The sequence below is a fragment of the Loxodonta africana genome, chromosome 5, assembly GCF_030014295.1.
Source record: "Loxodonta africana isolate mLoxAfr1 chromosome 5, mLoxAfr1.hap2, whole genome shotgun sequence".
Taxonomy (NCBI): Eukaryota; Metazoa; Chordata; class Mammalia; order Proboscidea; family Elephantidae; genus Loxodonta; species Loxodonta africana.
The window spans coordinates 78,488,765-78,502,092 of record NC_087346.1 but is presented as its reverse complement, the minus strand read 5'-3'; the positions used below and the strand labels follow the sequence as shown (position 1 = coordinate 78,502,092).

General features: G+C 39.3%; 1 protein-coding gene across 1 annotated transcript in view; it reads left to right on the top strand.

The window, feature by feature from the left end:
* The first annotated feature begins 10,811 nt into the window (after positions 1-10,811).
* The window catches only part of ART3 (ADP-ribosyltransferase 3 (inactive)), a 52,685-nt gene continuing 50,168 nt past the window's right edge, over positions 10,812-13,328 (top strand). Inside the window, exon 1 of the mRNA XM_064285689.1 lies at positions 10,812-10,949. Within this exon, the coding sequence (XP_064141759.1) occupies positions 10,881-10,949 (69 nt within the window). The 5' untranslated portion in view covers positions 10,812-10,880. The remainder of the gene's footprint in view (positions 10,950-13,328) is intronic.

The following is a 13,328-nucleotide window of genomic DNA, read 5'->3' as shown; positions in this document are numbered from 1 at the left end:
ACCAGATTATCTGATTCAGATAATAAAATGAAGGCTGCCTGGATTTCAATGAAGTAAAAAATTGCCAAGATGTAGCCTAGAGCTGCAAAAAGAGATTTGTAAGCAACTATAACGGGTTGGATAAGAACAGGTAAAGTGTTTGTATGTGAACTTGTGACCATTTGTGTATATGTGTGTCACACGGTCCAATAGTACAAGGTTCCTGGGCCCCAGGGATTTACAGTTTCAAGTCACAGTTATCAAAGTGTTCAACAAGGCCAAAAGTTTAAGGCCAAGTGACCAAAAACAGGACAGCTTACTGCCACTGTGATCTCACTGGAAAGTCCCTGTCAGTAAATCTCCTTCCGAAGGAAGCAGACACATTAGGTCTGGTAGGAAAGCTGAATTGTTGCCCTTAGTGAGTGAGGATGCTGATGCTTTCCTGCTAGTGTGGATTTTGGACTTCTTAAGGCTAGTAAGACTCCTTCCTTTCCTCCCTCTCTCCGTTCCTCCTTTTTCCTAGTCAATAATGCTCATGACGGGAAGGACATATAGTAAGCATTCTGGAGATGTGAAGATGACATATAATGGTGGATGACATATGAGAAATTTCTGAGGGAGTTTCTTTTGAAATAAAATCTCTCCTCACTCTGATATACCACCACAGTCCTCCCGCCCCACACACACACAAATACATTTTGAAATAATTACCATCGTCCCTAAAAAGAATATGTGTCCTCATTTGTACTGGAGTAGAAAAACCAATCTGAGAACTAATGCCTGGAGGCTTACAAGCTATCAACAGAGACATGTCTACAAATATAATGACAGATACATATATTAATCAATGTATACATAATATGTTAATATATAATATTAAGTTATTAAATATGGTGATATATTATAATTATTATATACTGAATGATATAGGGATATAATCTGCATCATTTTGAAAATACTAAGTGGATATGCTTTTCATTCCCTCTATAAATTCTATTCTGTGTGCATTCCAGTTACCCCCAAGATTAAGTCCTTAGTGGTTCATGGGAGAAGAGAGTAGATACTGCCAAAGCAAAGAGGTTCATAGGATAGAGGAGGAGGAAATAGCATATGGAAAGTTCCTGTAGCAGGAATTGGAAGTAGAAGACTTGATGCTACAACAGAAAGAAAAGGAGAAGGGAAAAAGAGCAGATTCCTGTGCCCTGGCTCCTCTGGACTAAAACCCTGGAAAGGGTTGATGCAGGGAGTTTAGAAACAACCTGATAAATTTCAGGGAATCATTCAGCAGTAGAGATTTTTGTATTGCCTCTCCTTGGGCAAACTGGGACAATTTCTAGGCCTTTTAGAGGAGGCGTCTTAGAGAAGCACCGTGTCTGACATCACTCAAGCAATAAGTCGGAAATGACAACATAGCAGAGTGGGTTGGGAGAGGATAGAGATTCTTGTCCAGTTTTCTACAAAATGCAGACTGTTGTAATAAAATTCCTAGGCTTCCCTTTGGGGCTGGTGAAGGTAGCAGGGGCACAGACACACTTACCAGCCTAGTAAAATGTCCATCAGGGCCAAGGGACCTTATCCAAAGTTTGTGAGAGGACCGCGCGGTGGGGTGAGAGGACATAGAAATTGTTCCCCTTTAGAATACTTGATGCCAGGAGACTATGATGGGGAAATTTGCCAGCTCGGCACCCAAAATCCATAGAATATACCATGTTATTAGTCAGTTCTGTGGTACATAGGGTCACTGTGAGTCAAAACTGACTTGACAGCACCTAACAGTAACAGCAACACTGAGCCAGCAATTAAGTGTCACCATTGCCAGAGATCAGACTAGTAGCTAGAGGCAGCAGACAATAGACTACATTTTTCCCCATTAGCCGAGTGCCATAAAGGGAAACCATGTGTAAAAAGGAAACTATTTACGGTATATTGAAAATCAGCTTAGTTCACTAGTGGTTGAAATGTTAATCTTGCCAATAAAAATTTAGTCAGTTCTGGATTGAAACAAACTCCTTTGAGTAAATAGATTTTCTCCCTTTCTCATCTCCTTCCTAAAAGCAACCTAGAGTCTGGCCACCAGAGGAGAGGTATCTTGTTCTGGTGCTGACCTCTAGTGGTTGCTAGCCTCCACTGAGATGTCTGCTCCTGCTTGGTATTTGGGTGTTGGTTATTTGCAGTCATTGCTGTAATGTCCTCCCTTGGTCTCTAAGTCTCTAAGATACATGTACTCTGCACTCACCTTATCACAATCCTCAGATCCTACCAGCTGTCTCTCAGCCTCTTCTACAGGCCATTGCAACATTACAGGTGCTCCCCTGTAGTAATCTTCAAATTAGGGTATATACTGTATATACTGTATATACCTCTGGGGTACACAAAGGCATTCTAAGGAGTATGTGGGCAAGATACTTGTTTCTGGTTTTTATTTTTTTAAATAAGCTGCACTGAGGTATGATTTACATAAATAAAATTCATCAATCTAAAGTATACAATTCTGTAAGTTTTGGGAAATGTACATTATCATGTAACCATCATTACCAAACATTTTCATCAAAAAAAGTTCATGGCCTTTGCAGTCAATCTCTGCCTCCACAGGGCTCTGACAGTCACCGATCTTTTTGTGTCACTATTGTTATTGTTGTTGTTAGGTGCCGTCGAGTTGGTTCCGGCTCACAGTGACACAGTGTACAACAGAACAAAACACAGCCCCGTCCTGCGCCATCCTCACTATTGTTATGATTGAGCTCATTGTTGCTGCCACTGTGTCAATCCATATCATTGAGGGTCTTCCTCTCCTTCACTGACCCTCCACTGTACCGAACATTATGTCCTTCTCCAGGGACTAATCCCTTCTGACAACATGTCCAAAGTATGTGAGACATCGTCTCGCCGTCTTTGTTTCTAAGGAGCATTCTGGTTGTACTTCTGGTTGTACTGTGTGTACTATGTGTCCCTATAGTTTTGCCTTTTCTAGAATGCTATTTAAATATCGTACAGTATGTAACCTCTTGTCATTAGCTTCTTAGAATAATATTTTTGAGATTCAACCATGTTGTTGCCTTCATCAGTAGTTCATTCATTATTTTTTAACAACTTTATGCTGGAAACCCCGGTGGCATAGTGGCTAAGAGCTCAGCTGCTAGCCAAAAAGTCGGAGGTTCAAATCCACCAGGTGCTCCTTGGAAACCCTAGGGGGCAGTTCTACCCTGTCCTGTAGGGTCACTATGAGTCAGAATTGACTCAATGGTAATGGGTTTTATGGAGATTTAATTCATATTCCATATAATTCACCCATTTAAAGTATACAATTCAATGACTTTTAATATATTCATAAAGTTGTGCAGCCATCACTGCATTCATTTTTAGAACATTTTCATCACTCCAGAAAGAACCCATACCCATTATCAGTTAGTCCCCATTTCCCTCCTCTACCTCTTTGAATTGTGGTGTTGGCGAAGAATATCGAATGTACCATGGACTGCCAGAAGAACGAATAAATCTGTCTTGGAGGAAGTACAACCAGAATGCTCCTTAGGAGCAAGGATGGCGAGACTGCATCTTACATATTTTGGGCATGTTGTCAGGAGGGATCAGCCCCTGGAGAAGGACCTCATGCTTTGCAGAGTGCAAGGTCAGCGGAAAAGAGGAAGACCCTCAACGAGATGGACTGACACAGTGGCTGCAACAATGGGCTCAAGCATAACAACGATTGTAAGGATGGTGCAGGACCAGGCAGTGTTTCGTTCTGTTGTGCATGGGGTCGCTATGAATCAGAAACAACTCGACGGCACCTAACAACTACAACAACAACAATCTCTAGCCCAAGGCAACCATTAATCTACCTTCCATTTCTGTATTTACCTATTATGGATGTCATGGATTGAATTACGTCCCCCCCAAAATGTGTGTATCAATTTGGCTAGGCCATGATTCCTGGTATTTTGTGGTTTTCCTATATGTTGTAAATCCTGCCTCTGTGATGTTAATGAGGGAGGATGGGCAGCAGTTGTGTTAGTGAGGCAGGACTCAATCTACAAGATTAGATCGTGTCTTGAAGCAGTCTCTTGAGATACAAAAGAAAGAAGCGAGCAGAGAGACAGAGGACCTCATACTACCAAGAAAGCAGCACTGGAAGCAGATCGCATCCTTTGGACCAGGGGTCTCTGTGCAGAGAAGCTCCTAGTCTGGGGGAAGATTGATGAGAAGGCCAACAGAGAGACAAAGCCTTCCCCTGGAGCTGATGCCCTGAATTTGGAATTTTAGCCTATTTTACTGTGAGGAAATAAATTTGTCTTTGTTAAAGCCATCCACTTGTGGTATTTCTGTTGTAGCAGCACTAGAAGACTGAGACAATGGACATGTCATATAAATGTAGATGTATCAGTACTTTATTCCTTTTTATGGCTGAATAATTTTCCATTATATGAATATACCATGATTTGCTTATCCATTCTTCAGTTGGGGGACATTTGAGTTGGTTCCACTTTTTGGCTATTATGAATAATGCTGCAAGGATCATTCATGTACAGGTTTTTGTGTAGACATATGTTTTCATTTCTCTTGGGTATATACCTAGGAGTGGAGTTGCTGGGTCATGTAATAATTCTATGTGTAACATTTTGAGGAAGTTTGTTCCTTTTTATTGCTGAGTATTTTTTTTAGTATTCTGTTCATTTATCCATTTACCAGTTCATGGACATTTGAATTGTTTCTAGTTTTTGGCTATTACGAACCAAGCTGCTATGACCATTTGAGTACTAGTCTATGTGTGAGGAATATATGCTTTAATTTCTCTTGGGTAGATACCTAGGTTAGATAGCTAGGAGTTGGATTACTGGACCTTACAGTAAGTATGGAAGCCCTGGTGGCGTAGTGGTTAAAAGCTATGGCTGCTAACCAAAAGGTCAGCAGTTCGAATCCACCAGGCACTCCTTGGAAACCCTACGGGGCAGTTCTGCTCTGTCCGATAGCATCGCTGTAGGTTGAAATTGACTTGATGGTAACGGGTTTGGTTTTGGTTGGTTTTATAGTAAGTATATATTTAACTTAAAAATTGCCAAATTGTTGTCAAAAGCATCTGTACGATTTTGCATTCCCTCTAGCAGTGTATGAGATTTTCAGTTGCTCTACATCCTTGTCAACATTTGATGTTGTCATTCTTTTTACTTTTAGCCATTCTAGTGGTTGTACAATGGTTTTAAGTTGTATTTTCCTGTTGTCTACTGATGTTGAGCATCTTTTCCCACTTGTTTGGCATTCATATATCCTCCTTGGTGAAATGTAAATTCGAATCTTTTGCCTACAGTCTGTCATTATAATCAAGGCTTTCCTTGCTTGGAAAAACTACAGCCTTGGTTGAATCCAGTTTTACCTACTCCATATCTACTCATGGAACTGAGTGTAGCTGGAGAAAAACACAACCATCTTAGGTGGTTTCATTTAAACTCAAGTGGATCCTTAATGCTGCCCAGCAATCATGTTCCCTTCACTCTTCCGTCTTTCTAGATGACTATTTTCTATCCTGTCCAACCTCTTCAACTCTCTACCACCTCAGCCTTCACCTTTTCTTACTACTTTTTTGAGAAAATTGAAGCAATTAGAAAAGAATTCCCACTATCACATCTGTGACTTTCCAGCATTTGCCAATATACTGTTCCTTCCCTCTTGTTAAATATTAGATGAATTATTCTTGCTTTTATCCACTTGTCCACTCAAGGAAATTGCTCCAGTAGTCTTCCTCTCTCTCTTCTGTATTATCAGCTTTCCCCTTCTTGTTGTTTTTAGGTCCTGTCGAGTTGGTTCTGACTCATAGTGTCCCTGTGTACAACAGAATAAAACACTGCCCGGTCCTGCACCATCCTCACAATTGTTGCTATGTTTGAGCCCATTGTTGCACCCACTATGTCAATCCATCTCATCGAGGGTCCTTCTCTTTTTTGCTGACCCTCTACCAAGCATGATGCCGTTCTCCAGGGACTGGTCTCTCCTGATTAACATATCCAAAGTGAGTGAGATGAAGTCTGGACATCCTCAACTCTGAGGAGCATTCTGGTTGTATTTCTTCTAAGACAGATTTGTTTATTCTTCTGGTTCGCTTGTTTCCCTCTCAACTGGATCAGCAAGAAGTAATTTTTTCCATCTTAAAAAAAAAAAAAATCTTCTCTTGAACTCTCTTCTTTATTTTTCTCCAACCTCAACATCAAGCTACTGCCTCATTTTTTTGCTCCTTTTACAGAAGAACTTTTGGAAAAAGTTGAATATATTGGCTGTCTCCAATTCTTCTTCTTATCATTCTGTCTTAGACCATTCCAATCAGGCTTTCATGCCCACTACTCCATCAGAATTGCTCTTATCATGGTTATCAGCATCCTCCCACCGCTAAATCTAATGGTCAGTTCTCAGTCCTCATCTTACGTGACCTATCAGAAGCATTTGATACTTTTGATCTTTCCGTCCTCCCAAAAATATTTTCTTCATCTGACTTCCAAGATACTTGTTCCATACACAGGTTTCCCATTTCAGCTAATGACAAGTCCATCCTTCCAGTTACTCAGGCTAAAAATTTGGAATTATCTTTTAGTCCTCTCTTTCTCTTGCAGCCTACATCCAATTTGTCAGTGTATCCTATTGTCTCAACCTTCAGAATATATCCTGAATTTAAGCCCATACATTTTTTTTACATTATAAATTGGTATCTCTCTAGATCACCCCCATTTACTTCTTTGTGATCCACTACATTTTAAAAAATAAAATAGATTTTTAGAACCTTTTCATATCATATCTTGTCTTTAATCTTCAGAAGTAGGATTTTTAACAAACTTAGATAAAGATGGCCTATTTCTAACAACACAACAACAACCGAACAACCAAATATATTCACATATATATTTACTTCTCATAGCTTTACTGCTGTCTCCCTACTTCAAACCAACTATAATCACTGCCTGGATTATTATAAAACCTGGATAATTATAAAAAACTGCCTTGGAGACAGTTCTGACTCATGGCAACCTCATGTCTATCAGAGTAGAACTGTGCCCCATAGGGTTTTCAGTGGCTGATTTTTTGGAAGTAGATCACCAAGCCTTTCTTCTGAGGCACCCCTGGGTAGGCTTGAACCTCCATCCTTTCAGTTAGCAGCTGAGTGCTTTAACTGCACCACCCAGGGATGAGCCTCCTTGCTTTCATCCCACACACCATTCTCAGTATTAACAACCATGATCCTCTAAAAACGTAAGTCATGTAATGTCATTCCTCTGCTCAAAACTTTGTGGTTTGTTCCCTTTCTCTTAGGGTAAAAGCCAGCAGACTTACATGACCTTTCCACCTCTCTGACCTACTACTCTTCCCTTCTTTATTCTGCTCCAGCCATATTGGCCTGCTTGCCGTTCCTCAAACAAAACTAGGCTCTTTCTTGCCTCAGGGCTTTGGCACTTGCAATTCCCTTTGGCTGATTACTTTTTCACCAGATATCCATGGCTGATAGCCCTCTTTTCCTTCAAGTCTTTGCCCTTTAGTGAGTCCCCGCTAATCATCTAATATAAATTGCAAACTCTCCACTACTCTCAATCTCTTTTCTACTTTTTTTAAAAACCATATGTAGAGCTTCCTATTATAATATACTAGTACAGTTTATCTCTTTTAGTAATTGTTTGACTGCCTCCTCCCACTAGAATATAAACTTCACAAAGGCGTGGTTTTTATCCATTTTTTCGATGATATACCAACAGTACCTAAAATAGTGCCTGATATACTTAAGTGCTCAAATATTTGTTGAATGAATGAATGGAATCAAGAGTTCAGAACTGGGACAAAACAGTAATAGAGCAAAAGCACACAGGGAATAAACAAGGCCAAACTTGCCTTGAACTTTAGTTAATGTTTGTTATGTTCTTTTTGGTGGACTCAATCTCTTATGTAATGCATATATGAATCTAGCAGGCTTTAATCAAGGGCCAGGGACAGGAGAACCTCATTCTCTGTAGCCTCACATGCCTGAGACCTAAAAGCAGGTCAGTGTGAGCCTAAGTCCTGAAAAATGTACAAAGCCTCTTTCTCCTTTCTAACCATTTTTAATTATTATTATACTATTTCTGAGAGTCTACTCAGTGCATTTAATCTTAGTCTGATGGCTTAGTCAGTGTGTGGGAAGAGGTTAGAACAAGCTTTCGAAGGATTTGAATAATAGAGGTGGGTTTTATAAACGTGGGTATATCTCATGATAATTTAAAACATTTTCTTGAAGCATAGTAGGCACACATGCATGCACATATCATAAGTATATAGCTTGATGAATTTTCACAAACTGAATATATCAATGTAACTAACATCCACGACCAAAGAACAGAACCTAAATAGCATCTCAGATGCTCACCTTGTACCCCTTCGATTCAGTACTCCCCTCAGGGTGACTACTATTCTGACTTCTAATGCCATAGATTTGTTTTGCCTAATTTTGTGCTCTATATAAATTGAATCATACAGTATGTTTCTGGCTTCTTTTGCTCAAAATTTTGTTGGTGAGATTTATCCACATTGTTATATATGGCTGTAGTTTGTTCGTTTTCAATGCTGTATGAAATTCCATTACATGTGAGTATACCACAGTTTATTCTACTGTTAATGGGCTTTTGGATGGTTTCCAGTTTTTTTACTTTTATAAATGGTGCTACAGTAATGTATTTTGAAAAACCTAGAACATTTCAAGGTTTTTTATCCATAGTCATTGAACCGTAAGTGTACTTCAGCATTGGTAACCAATATATTTACTATGTGTACCTTTCTCAAATGAGAGAGATAGTGGCTGGTGTTACCAAATCCTTCCCTCTTTAACGTTCTCACTGGACTTTGTCTGTATTGGGTGTCTTCATCATCTAGTACTGCTATAACAGAAATACCACAAGTGGATGGCTTTAAAAAAGAGAAATTTATTTTCTCACAGCCTAGTCGGCTAGAAGTCCAAATTCTCTTTCTGTTGGCTCTGGAGAAAGATCCTTCTCATCAGTCTTCCCCTGGTCTAGGAACTTCTCCTCACAGGAACCCCAGGTCCAAAGGATGGGCTCTGCTCATGGTGCTGCTTTCTTGGTGGTAGGAGGCCCCCCATCTCTCTGCTCGCTTCTCTCTTTTATATCTCAAAAGAGATTGGCTTAAGACACTATCTAACCTTGTATATCTCATCAATATAACTGCCGTTAATCCATCTCATTACATCATAAAAAACCGTAACCATTGCCATCGAGTTGATTCCTCATAGTGACCCTACATAGTGATAGGATTTATAACACATAGGGAAATCACATCAGATGACAAAATGGTAGACAGTCATACAATACTGGGAATCATGACCTAGCCAAGTTAACGGATATTTTGGGGGGACACAATTCAATCGATGACGTTGGGATTCTTAATATATTGTATTCTGACAAAGTATGCATATCCATGTCTTTTATTAGATTGTGAGTGCCTTTCAGTACTTTTACTTGCTTGTGTATCCCTGTACCTGGCACAGTACCTGAAATTCAGTAAGCTTATTGAGTGAATGGTGATAGTCACTACCACTGCCAGTGATTAACATAGCAAGTCCTCTTAGTTATGTGAACCATCTGGCTAGAGTCGAGTCCGTGCTTTAGCTTGACATCTCAGAGTCAAAGGGTTAGGAGTGGGAAGTGATTTCCCTTTAAGAGAAGCCCTGAACTGAGGACCTCTAAATGAACATGCAGTGTGGTCAGAGGGAATTGCTGTGGCTTTAAAAGCCTCTTAGAGATTTCATGTGTTACCAGCAGTGATTCCAAGGGGTAGTGTGGGGGGCAGATATAAATAGCAGAACCCAAGTGGGGTAATGTGCCACTGCCAGGCTGGTGCTGGGGGTGTTTATAAAAAGAAAAGTACTCCCTTCTCAGCTCTCACTGTCAGCAGCGTCCCATCCGGAAGACACACTCACAGCTCAGAGTGGAGAATCAGTTTGAGACATAGCATCATTTAAAACTCTTCCAAAGGCAGAAAAGCCAGGTAAACATTTTGACTTATTTACACACAGACTACAGAAGTGAAGAATGTTCAGAAAAACCCTGATGCAGACATTGCTTGGCACATAGTCCCTTTTAACAGGTATTTATCAAGTCTTATATTCCAAATCCTTTCTGGAAAAGGGAAGTTTAAAAACAAAAGTGACATTTTGATATTGTATTTTAATAACTCTAGTGAAAGAAACTGCTTCTGAAAAAAAATGGGAATCTGGGACTAAACTCATCTATAAAAGGGAAGGCTATCTCCCTTCCCCTGTGTAGTTTGTTCCCATTTTCAGAAGCCAGAGTACGGTGATTGGTAGGATAAAATAGAGATTTTGTGGTAGTTCCGGTGATGTGTGCTTTGTTGGAGGTATGTGGAAAGAACTGTAGCCCAACCTGCTGTAGCCTTTAATTGAATTGGTTAATGGCTGTGGGGCAGCTTCAGCCCTTAGCTTTCTGTTTACCGCCTTCAGTCTCATAAACATTGAGATGAATATTGGTCATTTGTTCAGTAGAGTTGTATAATCTTGTTAGAATTGCTGCTTACCCCGTTCCTTCTTATTCTCATATTCCTGCCTTCAGAAAGTTATGCAAGACAGTTGTTTTACCCTTGGGCTTCTCTAGATTGTGACTATTTGGGGGAAGGAGTTCCCTCAGATAACCTACTGCTTCATACTGCTACAGGCCATAATATCTCTCCATCCCAACCAAAAGGCCATGACTTGGTTTGCAAAAAAAAAAAAAATGTGTACAGACACTGTGACTCCTGGCAAATTCGTGGAATCTGGGAGTTAGGGGACCAATCTGAGGTGGCAGTGCCATCCTGCTCTGCTCCTCTAAACCTTTTTTTGAAGTCCACTAAATTGAAATTTCTTCATTTTAATTTAGAAGAGAAAAATGAAGACAGGACAGTTTGAAATGGTCACCATGCTGCTGGCAGCTGTGATCCTAATGGACAACTTCCAGGTAATGTTGGGAATGAGAAGCATGTGGTCACTGGAATGGGAACTCGATATAACATTGCCTGAGGCTTCTGTGTGGCTTGGTGGTAGAAATGATAGCAGGTAGGATAGGTCAGAAGGAGCCCTGGTGGTGCAGTGGTTAAAGCTCTCCACTCTTAACCAAAAGGTTGGCAGTTCAAACTCACCAACCACTCCACAGGAGAAAGATGTGGCAGTCTGCTTTCATAAAGATTACAGCCTTGGAAATCCTATGGGGCAGTCCTTCTGTGCCCTAAGGAGTCATTACGAGTTAGAATCAACTGAACGGCATGGGTCAATGAATTTTTTACAAGTAGCTTTTTCTTCATCTTACAGATGTGATATATGTTAACTGTAGAAAATTGAAAAATTAAAATTAAGTAAACAGAAAGTAAAAATTATGCATAATCCCTTCACACTGAGGAAAAGATTCTTAACCTGTTGGCATGTAGTCCCCTTGCCTTTTTTCTGTGTGTGTGTATTTAATTTACAAAAACAGATTCACACTATACATACTATTATTTACTTTGATTTCTAAGTTAATATTGTGCTACAGATGTCTCTTCATGTCATTAAATACTCCAAAAATATCGTATATTTTTCTTTGAAATAAGGCCACACTGCATTCATTGTTCCGTTACATGTTTTTTATTAAATTATATCATCATTTTCTCGTATTAAATACATTTTTTCTGATAGAACTGTTATGATTTAGTTTTTGAAGTTAACCTTTAAACATCCTATAATACATTTTTATGTAAAATATGAGATAGGTATCTCATTTGATTTTTTTCCTATATCATTTTCATATCACTACTGGATAAATATTTGTCCACTAATCTGAAATGCCTTCTTTAAAATATGTTGAATTTGTAAAATTTTACTCATTTTTGAATTTAATATTCTGATCCATTTTCTATAGAATCACTGTATATCCTGTTGCCAGTATTGCAGTGTTTTTTTACTAGGATAAAATTCACACAACATAAAATGCAACATTTTAAAGTGTACAATTCAATAAGTTTTAGTATATTTGTTATATTGTGCAACTGTCGCCTCTGTCTAATTGTAGGACATTTCCATCACCCCAAAAAGAAACCCTATACCTATTACCAGTCTCATTTCCTCCTTTCCTCCATCTCTTGGCAACCACTAATCTACTTTCTATTTCTATGGCTTTGTCTCTCGTGGACATTTCATTTGACTGAATTGGAATCATACAGCTTGTGGCCTTTTGTGTCAGGTTTCTTTCACTTAGCATAATGTTTTCAAGGTTCATCCATGTTGTAGCATGTTAGAGTACTTCATTCTTTTTTATGGCTACATAATATTGCGTCATATGGATATATACCACATTGGGTTTATCCATTCTTAATTTGATAGACATTTTTATGAATAATGCTGCTATGAATATTTGTGTACAGGTTTTTGAGAAACTGTTTTCAATATTCTTTTGCAATATAATTTTTTTCTAAATTTTATTTATTTTGTTGTGTTGTTGAGAATATATACAGCCAAACATACACCAGTTCAACAGTTTCTACATGTACCATTTAGTGACACTGATTACATTCTTTGAGTTGTGCAATCATTCTCACCTTCCTCTTCTGAGCTGTTCCTCCCTCAATAACATAGAATCACTGCCACCTAAAGTTCGGAGACACGAGGTTGTAGAGGCAGGAAAGTCCTAAGTCTGTGGGTCATACTGGAGACTTCTCCTGGCTCACAGCCTGTGAATCCCAAAATTGGCAGGCAAGATGGCAGGTAAGCCCCTGGCTAAAGTCCCAAGAACTAGAGGCTATACAAACAGGAGCCAGGTACAGGATCCAGAGCAAGCAAAAACCCATGAGCCTTGCCAGAAAGTCCACCTGTACTGGATGCAGGCCATACTCCCAAGGAAACTCCCTTTCAACTGATAGGTTACTCACAGCAGAGCCCATCAAGGAGGTGATAACATTGTATCAGATCTCATTGTGGAGGTGATTATATCATTATACAACCACCTAACTACATCATAACTGCCAAACTACTGAGAATAATGGCCCAGCCAAGTTGACACACGCTTAATGATCACAATTCACCCCTTGTCGACTTGACACCTGTACACATCTCGTTAAACCATAATCTCTGAATAAAGACAATTATAAAGTCATACTTGCGCCTGATATGATACAACTAACACGCATACAATCGAAAATGCACTAGCCCTGTTTACATCTTGTATTTTATAATTGAAGAAAACAAAAATATTTGTTGTCCACATTCAAGGAAAAAATACTCATAACAATTACAATCATTTCTGCAACTGGCCACATGGTCATAACTGGTATTTAGTACTACCTTCTTCTACCATCCATTCAGCAAG